Genomic DNA, 12,597 nt, shown 5'->3' on the forward strand with positions numbered 1-12,597 from the left:
ACCGAGGAAAGATGTCCCAGAAAGCCCTAACCGTATTCGGCTAAACATCAACACGGTGGGCGGAAACACGCGCATCATCAATATGGAGTCTTTCCACTAACACGTCGAATCCCGTCCCGCAACAACAGTTGACTACACAGTTTACGACCAGTTCAGCGGATCGGAGAACTCGAAGCTTCATCTGGTCATGGACACTCTGTTCGGTCATATTACTTACTTGATTTACATTGCCTGAAATTTATGCAGCAGGACTGCATCTTCTATCAAGATGCCGGTACCTTACATTGACACACCGCGAACCGAGATAGACGGAAACGCGACCTATTTAACGAACGGACTTCGAAGCGTCTACCGTGGCAATCTATCGGCCCTGGACTCAGTGGAAAACTCTTTTCAGACACCTTCGAAAGATGAAAATATTATAAAGACTATGGAGGCCCGGAGACACGCTGCGAATGGAGGAGGAACTCAGACACCGCGCGCATCTGGTACCGGAGCAAGAAGCTCACGCAATGGCCTCAATGACCGCAGAACGCTACCAGCGAACCCACCACCAAAAGGCGAATTCACACCAATGATGCGGAGCGTGACGCGAAATAATTATCTTCGAAATATGTCGGCACTGAGAGGCAGTGGCGTTCCTAAGACCCCGGCGTACCTCAAAGATGGCTATCGTAGTAACGGGAACACCCCGGGGCTTCCAGCAATTGATGCGACCAATATTTATGAGGACGGTGGAACAACTTCGATGGCCATGGACGATGTTACGCCTCTACCGCAAGTCGCTAGTAGTAGCCCAAATGGCACGCCGCTTCCATCCTTTTCGCGTAAGGGGGGTGCTGGAGGAGTGCTGGATACAGACCAGAACATGCTATCATTGAAAGAGCAAGAGAATGTAAGAATTTGATGAATGGAACCGCCAGGGGTTGTCATAAGCTAATATGTTCTTCTGCAGGCAATCAACAAACTCGACAAAGAGAATTTTGGTCTGAAGTTGAAAATTCATTATCTCGAAGAGCAACTTAAAAAAGCCGGTCCAGGATACAACCAGGCAGCACTCAAGGAAAATACTGAGCTAAAGGTCGCAAGGATCACGATGCAGCAAGAAATATCACGCTATAAGAAAAGCCTCCATCAAGCGGAGCGTGACTTGGAAGCATACCGCCTACAACTTCAAGAACTCCGCGAAAAGGCAAAGCGAAGACAGGCGGATGAGGCTATACAGCGAGAAATGGACTATATGCGTGAAGAGATTGCAACTCGTGAAGCGCAAGTCAACAACCTTCAGGAAGAGCTACGCAACGTCAAGGATAAGGACTCCGATGAGGTAGAGCGCTTGCGCGACGAAATTGGAGACCTCGAAGCAACACTACGTGAGAAAGACCGGATAATTGATGCCAAGGACGAAGAGATTGAAAGCTTAAAGGAAGATGAAGGCCAGAACGGCAATGCTGTTGCTGAATTAGAAGCTGAGCTGGACCGGGCAAGACAACAGTTGGAGGAGTTCCAGGATCACATTGAGAAAGCTAGATCTGATGCACGCGAAGCAAATCGTAATCGGGAGCAAGCTCTTCAGCAAAAAGAGAAGGCGGAGGAGAACCTTAAAGAACTTCAAGAAGAGATGGCAAACAAGTCTTTCTCCACCAAAGGGCTCAGTCGACAGCTTGAAGAAAAGGCTGAAGATCTCGAAAAGGAGCTTAATCAGCTTCGTGAGGAATACAACGATTTGAAGGAAGATTACGCCTTGAAAGAGCGCCGAGAAGAGATGCTCGAAGGACAGCTAGAGGAGGTTCAAGAAGAGCGTGCAGCCGAATTGGACGCCCTTCGCAGCAAAGCAGCAGCAGCAGAGCAATATCTTGCGGAGCGAGACGAGGCCCTAAGCAGGTTAAAGGAGGTCCTCGACGATCTTGATCGCAAAACTGACGAGAAAGAACTTCTTCAAACTCGCCATCACGCTCTAACGGATGAATCAGCTGGTTTACAGAGAGAATTAGCTAACGTCCAGGCTACGATTCGACGCCTTGAACAAGAAATTGAAGACGAAAAACAGCGTAGCATGGATAACAATCACGATCTTCGCACTCAACATCGAGAAGAAATAGAGCGTTTAAATGAAGAGATTATGTCTTTGCATCAGGAGATTGAGAATAAGGAAGGGCAATATGCTCTTGACCAGGATCGTTGGGAAAGCGCGAAGCGTACATTACAGTCGCAGAAGGATCGGGCTGAGGAGCAAGCCGCTGGGTATAAGCGTACGATTGAGAAGCTTCAGGACGTCGAATTAACCGTTTCCGGACGCGCAGCAAAACTTCAAGATGTGATTGATAGCGAAAAAGAACGCCATTTACAGGAGGAGGCTGTCTTGAGTCGGCAGATCAAGGAGCTGAGCGATGATATCACGTCTAAGAGACACGTTATCAGCGAGCAGCGGAGTGAGTTGCTCACATTAAAGGAGGATCTTCGAATCAGTCGACGCGAGGAAGAAGTCCTTAAAGAGAAGGTTCAAGCGCTGGAGGACGAAATCGCCATACTGCGGGCAAGTCTACAGGAAGAAAAGGAATATTCGAAAGCCAAGAACCTTCAGGGGCCCTCCAGCCAAGACAGTCAATTGCAGAAGGTTCTGAATGAACGACAGAGCCTGCGGGATCAACTTGCCAGTGCGGACGTTGAACTACACAGACTGCGCACATCCACCGCAGAGGCCGAAGCCGAACGCGACTTGCTGCAAAATGAGCTCAATCAGATTCAGAGCAAATCTAATGGAAACACTAACTTTGATCACGAGAAGGTTGAGCTCCGCAAGGCCAAGCTTCGACTTGAAAATGAGCTTCAGCGACTGAAAGACGAAAAGACATTGTTGGAAGAAGCGCGAAAATCAATTGAGGATGCATTGAACGCAGAGATTGAGCGTTCAACGGCGGAAGAAAACCGATTGTCGAGCGAACTAGTTCAGCTACAAGATAAATTGCGAGCAACGTTAAGGACACGGGACAGAGAGTTAACCGTTGCGAAGAGCAAAGCGCACCAACTCGAAAGGAGGATAGCCGAACTTGAGGTCATATTGGAGGAGCAGCAGCAGCCCGTCAATGTAGAAAGCTCATCGGTTGCTGCTGATATTCCTTTACTTCGTCAAAACCTTGACGACGCGCGAAAGCGAGAGAAAACATTACTTGAACGTGAAGGCGAACACAAGAAGTCGATACGTGAATTGAGACACCGAATCTCGGAGCTCGAAGAAGCGCTTCATGAAGCTCAGATGCAGAAATTGAACATTGCATCCCCTGCAAGGTCATCGCCCAACGGTTTACAAGAAGAACTACGGTCAATGCGCACGAGGCTCAAGGACGCACATTCAATCGTGATGGAACTCAAAACGAAGAATCAAGAGCTAGAAAGAGGCGCGATCAGAGCAGAAGACCGGAAAGATCTTCATGAACTACTAAAATCATCTACTCTTGAAGCTGAATCGCTTGCTTTGAAACTCTCCGAAAAAGAACTTCAACTGAATGAACTCAGGGCATCGATTCGTCGAATCCGTGAGGAACGCAGCATTGCGATTAAGAAATCAGACAAAGCGAACCAAGAATGTGAAGTCCTTCAAGAACGGATAGACTCACTCATGGAAGATGCGAATACTAAAGCGAGTCGTAAGAACCGCCATGAGAAAGAAATCCGTGGACTCGGCAAGGAGATCATATGGCTAAGGACGCGTCTGAGGAGAGAAGAAAAGTTCCGTCGTGATTTGGCTTGGAGCAAAGGGCTTATGGAACTTGGTGAACAGGTTCGAGTGGCTTGGTACGTGATCATTCACCTCTTTCATATTTTCCACGTGAACAAATGACTAACATTCCTGTTTCCATTACAGTAATGAGGCTGATCTTCGCATGATCGCTGAGATGGGTATCACCGCTCCCGAACCCAAGAAAGTCCACGATGCGCGCCGTAAGCTCCGAACAGCAGGTTTTGCCGTGATGGCTACTGTCCGGATGCAAAGCATGAGCCGAGAATGGGCCAAGGCTAAGAAAATCGGCGAGAGTCTTCGCCGTGCTAAGAATGAACTCTCGATGAAACGAGATAGTCAGAGACGACGCGAAGGGTCACTTGGATTGAAAGACGTTCCTGATATTTAGGAATGGAAAATTATTGGCTTGATTGGGGTTTCTAAGCATTGGCGTTTCTGGATTTTTTCGCCGGTCTTCTGAAATCGTACATATTCTTATATCTTACATTTTACTACTATCCCTGAAGACTGGTTGAGTGTCTTCCTGATTTGGTCTTGTTGATTATTGTTTTGTCAGGATGCATTTATTGTTCGTCTCTTTTCCTCGTCAATAATGATATCCACGAAGCATGGCATGTATTTAAATTGAGTATTGATTCTGTACAGAGGTGAGAATAGGTGTTTGATTGAGTTTTTCTATAATATACGACTTTGAGTGCAGTTCAACCTGATTTCCATCCCTAGATTTTATATCCTTCCCCTTTGAATGGTCTCCCTTATCACCTATAAAAGTGGAACTTTCATTATGTATCATAAAGTCTTCATAAAGTAGTGGTTACAGGATAATATAGCATGATGGCCTGATTTAAGTTGACGGACACTTTTTCAGGCCAACCAAAGCATTAACCGGACACGCTTCTATCAGGCGCAGAAAGCCGGAGTCGTAGGAGATTCAGCATAGTTCTATACCACTCGAAGGTCATCTTGTAACCTGGATATAAAAAATGCTACTTATACATAAACCCAAAGCGTCAAAGACGGTAGTAGGAATGTGGTCATCTGTTAGACAACCCCGTTACGGGTGTTAGAATGTAAAGAGATTTCAGCGATGACCAAAAATCTCAATGGCATCCATCTCATCCTCTTCGTCTTCTTCCACATCGTTGTCGTCTTCGTCTTCATCTTCTATATCATTTGTAGTTCCGCTATCATTGTCACTGTCACTTTCGTCATCACTTAACCCGGTGTGTTTCCTAAAAAAGGAGTATTTTCGTAAAGGCGAAGTAGCCCAGAAGCCAGGTTCCTCCTCATCATCATCGTCGTTGCCTCCTTCACTTCGACGACTAGAGAAGATGGATGCAGCCCAGGTTGAGTCTCGAGACAATTCAAAGTAGTTCCCAACCGTAGGTGACACTGCCCGCCGGCGGGGTGGGATCGGGTGTCCGTTGGCGGAAGTTGCAGTGGATGGTCGCCGACGATCATTCGCATCTCTGGAGAAATGTTCCGCTCCCAATCTAGTTGCTGACATGGATTCAAAGCTGTGGTCTGGGATGTTAACGGGAATAGCCCTGGTTCTCAAAACTAGCTCGGATTCAGTAGTCTCGCCATCTCCACGAAGAAGTCGAAGCTGTGCTGTATTATATGATTCACACCTAGACATCAATCAGTATTGTCACTTCAAATAGATAAGGACCAAGTAGGAGCATACAAATCACACTTCAAACCAAGCCAATGATACGGAACGTTTGACTTGGCACCGCAGTCATTACAATATATCATAGCCCTTGTGTCTTCAAACTCGCTTGGCATCGGTTGGCTTTCGATGGTACGGTCGAGATTCCTAAACCGAGCCTCCATGTTCATGATACTCTTACTGCAGATCGGACACCTATACGAACTTTTGGAAAACTCGTCATAACACTTCTGATGGATGCTGTGCCCACACTTCATGAACACGACAGTATCTGGTGAGGTAAACATATATTCGCCACAGATCGGACAGTCACATTGTGTTGAGCGCTCAATACAGCGGTGGGTATTTTCGATAGAGATCGGCATGCATACACTGCAGGTCTAAATGGTGTTAGGGTAATAGAACAATTGATTAAAGTAATAGGGGAAAGCACTATACTTTGCAATGAAAGAAGTCCTTCCCGATACCCTGTCCAATACGGCAGATTCCACAGTCATAGCAGTGATAGATGCTCTTCGAGCTATCATTGTCCCATAACTTACAGAGGGCACAAAAGTATGAAGCCGTTTGTTCGCCACATCCCTTACACCACTGTCCTGCCGGCTGAGGAAGTCCACATAGCATGCAGAGCATGTTCTCGGTCTTTTGACGTTCGAGAGGGTGGTCTTCGAGCTGATTATGACAAAATCGGCATGTATACCATTTCCTGCACGTATAGCATTGCAACTTGACATTGCGCTTATAATGCGGGCAGCCCAGAACCAGCACATCCTCGTCCGCATAATCGCTGTTGCTAAAGATGTCATCATTTTCAGTTGATGGCACGGGCTTTTCAGCCAAGGACTCCTCGTTATTGTCCACAGTAACATCGATATCTTTTGGCGCGAACGTTGGTTCCAAGTCTTGGGGGGACACATTATAGTATATTCTGAGAGGGGTACCTGGTCTCCGTTCTATATAATCATTGGGATCCCTGTTGGGACTGCGCCTTGTTCTTGGTGGTGAAGAGGTTACAGAGCGCTCTCGACTTCGGGGGCGGGGTGGAGATTGTGATGATGTCGGTCGTTCACTGAATGTCTTGCGCGCAGCTTCGTAGCTCTCGATCATCAAGGAATGGATCAACCGCGCTTTTTGGATACCACTTGCATCGTTGTCTCTGATAGCATGTATTCTCCTTCGCAGGTCAGTCATACCATCATCTTCAGGTAGTTCACGCAGTTTAGAACCAGGAGATCGATCGCCAGTCGCATCGCTCGGCGTAGATGTTATTCCACCGGTATTGCTCTCTGTATAGGTGTTTGTGGCTGGATGTGATGGAAGCTGTCGGGTATCTTCATCGCTGCTAACTTGTTGGCTTTGAGAAGCGTCCATTGTCCCTAGTCTCACGTCGTCATTAGAGTCTGACGCCCTACATGCCACCAATCGTCTTTGAGCACAGTCGAGATCCGTGTCTAACAGGGCACTCCGTGTTACTGAGTGAGGCACATCACTGATGAATTTCTGCGGTGAAGGAATCGGGAGTTGCAGGAGTGCTGACTGAGCAGGCTCGTCGAGGTCATGGTGTCCTGGGGAAGGCGGGAGTGATTCGTCGTCCGATGCGGATAATTCGGGGAGCTGAGAAAATCGGCGAGCGTGTCGTAAGATCGGCTCAATGAATAAAGACGAAATGTAGTCACTCATTGGGATATCCACGTATCACTTCATATGTGGAATAATTAAAAGCATTCTACAATCAGAGAAGCTATTTGCTTATGTAGTCAAAATTACAATTGTATATTGTCTCTACTACTTATGCCTGCAGAGAGCCATTTGGGGGGCAATTGGTGAAGCATGTGACACACCTCACGCGAGCCCACTATTGCCTGTCACCTTGCATACACATCGTATTTTCTTCTGCTTTCTACTTGTTCATTCATTTTCAAATTGTCGAATCTCTAACGAATATTTATATTCAAGAAACCCTGTCGGTTCAATGTTAAATGCACCCTCGTGAAGAGTGAGATCGAGGGACCAATTGGCCCGCTCGTCGGTTGCAGTTAACCACGTCACCAGATGTGGTCAAAGAGCGCTGACCGCTCTCTCTCTTTCTCCGTATGCGCCAGAAAGGTTTATTTAAAATCACTGACCCAATCGGTGATGGCCTAAGGCCGGGTATGAAAGCCTTCTACTGGGTGGGGTTCTAGAATGTGGTGGAGGACTTGCGACTCTCGGTGTTTCGAGTCTGTCGAACAGAAATTATCTCAGGCAAGTACCGAGACTCTCGTTCAGAAGCATCAATGTGGAGTTGAAATGCGCGGCGGTAGACAGTCGGATATAGTTCTGTACACGATCACGGCGACCAGAGCTGTAAAGGTCAGTTCCTCCTGTCTTGAGCGCAACCAGTATTGGAAGTTTCTCGGTGAGCTCACATCTTCGCCTCCTTCTCGACCCGTGAGGAGGGTTGTTCGTAGTATCGGACATGTAGCAAGTTCTTGAGTATCTTATGTTCGTAGCTAGTAGACTCGGCCGCACGATCAAGGAACTCCAGAGTGCGTGCAATCTTGGTTAGATCGAATTCGGCTCGACTCTCGGATCGAAAGGAGGTCCTCAACGTGTTCCTCAGGACATGGCGCGCCGGGGTTGCACGTCTGACGGCTTGCAGACCCTTTTTATATAATTGGCGATATGCATTGACGACCAGACGGTCTTCCATCTGGGAGATTGTGCAGTGAGGTGGTGGTGGTGCTGTTGCTGTCTGGTGGTGGTGGTGGTGTTTCGGCCAACAAGGTCAAACAGCGACAAAGCGGTCACGGCAGGAGCCAATGGGACAGCTCCTTCCCCTCGCAGCCCGATGGCATAAAAAGAGCTTCCCCCAAAAAGAGGCTCGCTGGGCATCCACGACTCTGTGGAGGATTCTTCTTCTTCTTTTCTTCTCATCCCTATTTGTTCTCTGCCCTGTTTCCCTAGGGGAGAATCTTCCGTCCTCATATACCAGCATCTCCGGTATGCTAGAGCTGACCCTTGCCGTTCCTCCCTCCACGTCACGCAGTGTTTTAAGGTCCGTATGTACCTACATATCTACATGTTGAGCCCATTCTCGATGTTGAACCATCACGACACGTGCCTGTCCAACGGGAAGTAAATTCTCAACCCTCAGGACCGATGCAGATTTTGTCATCCCTTTTGCTCGGAACGAGTTCGAACCAAATCTACCTAAACAAGGAGCAGGAAACCATGTATGACTGCCAGTGGCAACGCATACACTAGTTAGCTCACTTGTCTTTCCGTGCCTGAGCGGCTCATAATAGGAGATAGCCTGGTTCTACAAGAGGGGTATCACTTCCAGAGACATAATGACGCGGTTACCAGGGCGGTTTGGGCTAGGTCGAGCTCAGAATAGCTCGACCAGAACCAGGTTTCGCAAGCACAAGGTCATACTAGAAAGCGTGACCCAAAAACGAAAGAAGCTTCGGACCATTGTTGGTCTCTCTCGTACCCCTTGCCCTGCATGCATCACTCACTAAACCTGGACATAGCTATCATTCGAAGCAGAAGCTCCTCCTGGATACACCTTTATACCAGCCGGCAACCCGCGTTTCACGGTAGCCTGCAAGGAGTCCTGCCGCGAACAGGGCTTGAAGATCTTCACCGTCACAGTAAGCTTGTGATCCGTTGTTAATTAAGTTACGGTTGTTAGTGGGCATTGTATAGCTAACAATTTGAATAAAAAGACAACTCCGCATCAGAATACCCACAGTCTGTCCCAACAAGTCCATCGAGTAGGATACCACTTCCCCAGCACTGTCGTGGCTAAACAGTGCATGGAGCTTGGCCTGTACATCTCGGAAAATGGAAATGTGGTGCCGTTTGAACAATTCGGCAGCAAATCCACTAGGACCGACGGCGACGCAGACGTCCCTCAAATTACAATTAATACTGAAGCCAGAGATGTGATTCGCGACCTCTTTCCCAATATCCCGGAAGAAGACATAAATCAGATTATCAAGACGGCTTTTCAAAAAGTAAATCCTATTGCATCATGTCCCCATTTTCTCAGTACCAACTGATATTTTTTTAGGGGCAACGGAAAGTGGGAACTGCTGTTGAGCTACCACTGGCCCGTAGAGCGCAGCTTGCTGTGGTGGCGCATATTCGCCATGTATACACGGACTACGACAAGTTGCTCAAAGCGACATCTTTTCAACAAGCTAGGCGCTCAGTAGAAGATTCTACTTTAGAAAAGCTCGTTCAGTGGCGTGGTGATGACGAAAGCGGGATGCCAGAACTAGAAGATGTCTTCCGAGAAGTTATCGTTATCTCTGATGACGAGGAAGGGGATACTGAAGAAGGCGATTTCATCGAAAATGGAAATACTGCTGCAACCGGCCGGGGTCTCAGTGTTGAGGTCCTATCAAGTCAAGTGGTTGCCGACCAGCTCGAGGGTACAAACGACGATAGTAACCATATCGTTAGCCCCTTTCCAATTCGAGTCGGCAGGAAACCCCTTTTCAGTGATTACAACTTTGGTTCTGAAACCACCAGCCAAGCTTCAAGTAAAGCAAAGGTTGATCGGCGTGGCTTCAGTCGTTATCGAGCTTGGGATCGAGCCATGGTTCGCTATCGCGAGAAGGCCCTCTCGAGATATGACGAATCAACATTGTCTAGGGCCCCTACAGTAACCAGAGACGAACCACCCATTCCCTCAAGGCCATTACACATTCACGGAAATAAAGTCACAGGTCGGCCTCTCACGCCCATCGTAGAACGCCATTTCGATCCGCCGATTCAAGGTGTGCTGTATGACGATCGGCCTCATTCCAGCGATATGCTCCATCACAGGAGAGTATATGCCTGGCAGGACGGAAGCAGATTACAAGCAGTAATGACACTCGCTACCCTCCATAAGTGAGACTCTGGATGGACGTGATTATGCTAACCTTGAATCAGGCCCAACCCAGAGAGCACAAAGCCCCGGATATCCTTCATTTCTCTGACGGCTCAGTTTTTACTAAAATCACTCCAGTCTCGTCGCGTAAAAGGAATTCCTTCCCAATTGATGTCTCCTCTGAGCCGATCTTCGTCGCGGGGCCTAGAATGTCCTCGGAAGGAAATGAGGCTACCCTCAAACGAGCTCATCCGACTGCTCATCGACCGGCCAGCCACAACCGCAGTGGTGATTCTCCGCGGAGCCACACAATAGTCCCATCTATAGAACGTCGAGATTCCCCGATACCCTCAGGATTCCCGCTTCAGCACAAAATTAGCGACCCCAATATCTTGCCGACTGTTACGCGTGGGAGTTTAGCTTCACAATATCGGCGACCACTCGATGAACTTTCGAGGAGAATTGATTTGATTAACTTGACCGAAGATACACACGAGTATCCAAAGAGGAGGCGACTCGACTCCCAGGAAGTAACCCCCGATCCCCACCGCTCTTCATATAGGGATGAATTTATACATTCCGAGCCTCCAGGATCAAGAACCCAATCTGCGCAAGTATTGAAGCACAAACGATACTTTGAGCATGTCTACCATGGCGATAAGCATGACATGACGCATATTATTAGGACTGATCCAGTTCCATATATGATGAACAGGCCCAGAGAGGAGACTACTGACCGGGTAGCATACCTTCCGCATACTAGGCTACATGATTCCTCTGGTTCACTCCCCCAGGTTCTTCTAGAATCCCCGGTGGCCTTCGCTGGATCTGATAATGCGCCTTCAGGCCGTCCATATGTTGATGCTCTGTTACAGCACAGGAATCTGAACCCCAGCGGTGAAAACTACGTAGTGGAAGTTACAAAAGAACCGATTCTCCGATCAGATCGTCCAGTCAGCAGCCATCATAGTCGTGGTGCTGGTTCTGATGATGCGGTCTGGAGAAGCAAGGCTACTTCCTATGAATCGCATAGGAGATTGTTAGAGGTCCAAGATTCTACTTGGTTGGCAGGTTCGATGAATGCGCCTCAACCACCGTTGTCAGTGAGTAGGGCGCAAAGACTTGAACGAGTCACTCACAGTCCTGCACATAATCCAGAAGAGTTTGCAGACCAACCCATTGATTTGACCCTTGACACCAGAGCTGACAATACACCTCAATACTATGGGACGCAAACCCGGCGCATCTCTTCACAGCCTCCGGTCCTAGATGGTCAGAGAAAGAGAGACGCGCTTCCTGCGTCAGCAATGAGACGATACGAGGTGCAGTTGGAAAGGTCGATGAACCCTCATCGCTACGGTTCTACTCCATTTCAGGAGCGGCAATGATGTGTTGTGTTTGGCCTTTTTTTTTCTTTTTTGTCACAACTTAGCTTATTGTGAGCTGATTTTGCATTACACTATATTATACCCGATCAGGCACTGCTGCAGCTTTACATGGCGTGTTATTGGCTGGTTTTGCATGTTTTATCAATGATACCCTGGTTGTAGATGTTATTCCTCGCACATGTCAGCGTTATCGAATGAATATGTGCATAGACACATCCATTCCATTCTGGTCTTTCGAATGAAGTATTGCATTCGCTTTCGTAAAAGTCGTAAGAACTAGTCTGATATGCACATGCAAGTAGACAGTTCAGTGTATGTAGAGAACATGTCCCGTAATCCCTCCCCTCTTCGATATAGGCTAATAGACCCTCTATCAAACAGCCTGGGGAGTCCCGTCCGCCTCTCCGCTATTAACAGTCTTGCCAGTTTTCTTAATAGTCTCAAGAACCTTTTCGTATCCCAAGGAATCTTCCGCGACGACGGTAGCCGTTTGCGACTCAAGGCTTACATCGTAGGATTTGACGCCTGCTCAAATTAATGGTGATTGATTAGCACTTCTGTTTGATTGAAAGAATGCGAAAGGCAAAACCAACCGTCAAGTTTTTTGAGGACACGTTCAACGGCGCCGGAGCAGCCGCCGCAGCTCATGCTGACATTGAATTTGTATTGATGCTCGGCCATTTTTGCGGAAGATATATGCGGGGTAATAAAAGGGCGCGCTTTCGGTCTTTGGACAATTGGAGAGGATGGAGAGGATGGATATTTGATTGTTCGGCTATGCGCTTGTATATGTTCGCAGGAAGAGTATGTGCTGAACTTTTGGAGAGGATGTAAATATGGGGTTTACTGAAGGTGGGTAGGTGCAAATAGGTAAATATTTATATCGATGATGCCATTTATTAACTCCAAAGCGGGAAATGGCCTAGCCAAA

At 47.7% G+C, this 12,597-nt stretch overlaps 4 protein-coding genes across 4 annotated transcripts, besides 1 other annotated feature; 2 read left to right on the top strand and 2 right to left on the bottom strand.

Moving 5' to 3' along the window:
* Window positions 1-268: 268 nt before the first annotated feature.
* Window positions 269-5,373, top strand: TSTA_035330 (spindle-pole body protein (Pcp1), putative; the record flags this gene model as incomplete). Its single annotated transcript, XM_002480695.1, has 3 exons — window positions 269-895; window positions 956-3,795; window positions 3,866-5,373. 3 exons carry the CDS (start codon window positions 269-271, stop codon window positions 4,128-4,130), a joined length of 3,732 nt encoding a protein of 1,243 aa, XP_002480740.1. The 3' UTR covers window positions 4,131-5,373.
* Window positions 3,989-8,146, bottom strand: TSTA_035340 (CHY and RING finger domain protein, putative). The gene is made up of 4 exons (XM_002480696.1): window positions 7,823-8,146; window positions 5,853-7,089; window positions 5,430-5,794; window positions 3,989-5,373 (listed from the first exon to the last, which is right to left on the bottom strand). Exons 1-4 carry the CDS (start codon window positions 8,104-8,106, stop codon window positions 4,824-4,826), a joined length of 2,436 nt encoding a protein of 811 aa, XP_002480741.1. The 5' UTR covers window positions 8,107-8,146; the 3' UTR covers window positions 3,989-4,823.
* Window positions 8,126-8,166: a microsatellite.
* A 580-nt stretch (window positions 8,167-8,746) lies between these two features.
* Window positions 8,747-11,889, top strand: TSTA_035350 (uncharacterized protein; the record flags this gene model as incomplete). Its single annotated transcript, XM_002480697.1, has 5 exons — window positions 8,747-8,872; window positions 8,930-9,049; window positions 9,125-9,415; window positions 9,472-10,272; window positions 10,341-11,889. The coding sequence occupies 5 exons, from the start codon at window positions 8,747-8,749 to the stop codon at window positions 11,664-11,666; spliced, it is 2,664 nt and encodes an 887-aa protein (XP_002480742.1). The 3' UTR covers window positions 11,667-11,889.
* A 99-nt stretch (window positions 11,890-11,988) lies between these two features.
* Window positions 11,989-12,557, bottom strand: TSTA_035360 (iron/copper transporter Atx1, putative). Its single transcript, XM_002480698.1, has 2 exons — window positions 12,260-12,557; window positions 11,989-12,191 (listed from the first exon to the last, which is right to left on the bottom strand). Exons 1-2 carry the CDS (start codon window positions 12,345-12,347, stop codon window positions 12,040-12,042), a joined length of 240 nt encoding a protein of 79 aa, XP_002480743.1. The 5' UTR covers window positions 12,348-12,557; the 3' UTR covers window positions 11,989-12,039.
* Window positions 12,558-12,597: the final 40 nt, after the last annotated feature.

Source organism: Talaromyces stipitatus, genomic scaffold, assembly GCF_000003125.1.
Source record: "Talaromyces stipitatus ATCC 10500 scf_1105507295541 genomic scaffold, whole genome shotgun sequence".
NCBI classification, from domain to species: domain Eukaryota; kingdom Fungi; phylum Ascomycota; class Eurotiomycetes; order Eurotiales; family Trichocomaceae; genus Talaromyces; species Talaromyces stipitatus.

Bases quoted from the DNA above. Each gene is read 5' to 3' on its own strand.
- TSTA_035360 (XM_002480698.1), bottom strand. From the start codon at position 12,347: ATGGCCGAGCATCAATACAAATTCAATGTCAGCATGAGCTGCGGCGGC. The intron at 12,192-12,259 runs GTTGGTTTTGCC...TAATTTGAGCAG, and splicing joins TGTCCTCAAAAAACTTGACG to GCGTCAAATCCTACGATGTA.
- TSTA_035340 (XM_002480696.1), bottom strand. From the start codon at position 8,106: ATGGAAGACCGTCTGGTCGTCAATGCATATCGCCAATTATATAAAAAG. The intron at 5,795-5,852 runs GTATAGTGCTTT...AACACCATTTAG, and splicing joins AGGACTTCTTTCATTGCAAA to ACCTGCAGTGTATGCATGCC. The intron at 5,374-5,429 runs GTATGCTCCTAC...ATTGATGTCTAG, and splicing joins CTTGGTTTGAAGTGTGATTT to GTGTGAATCATATAATACAG.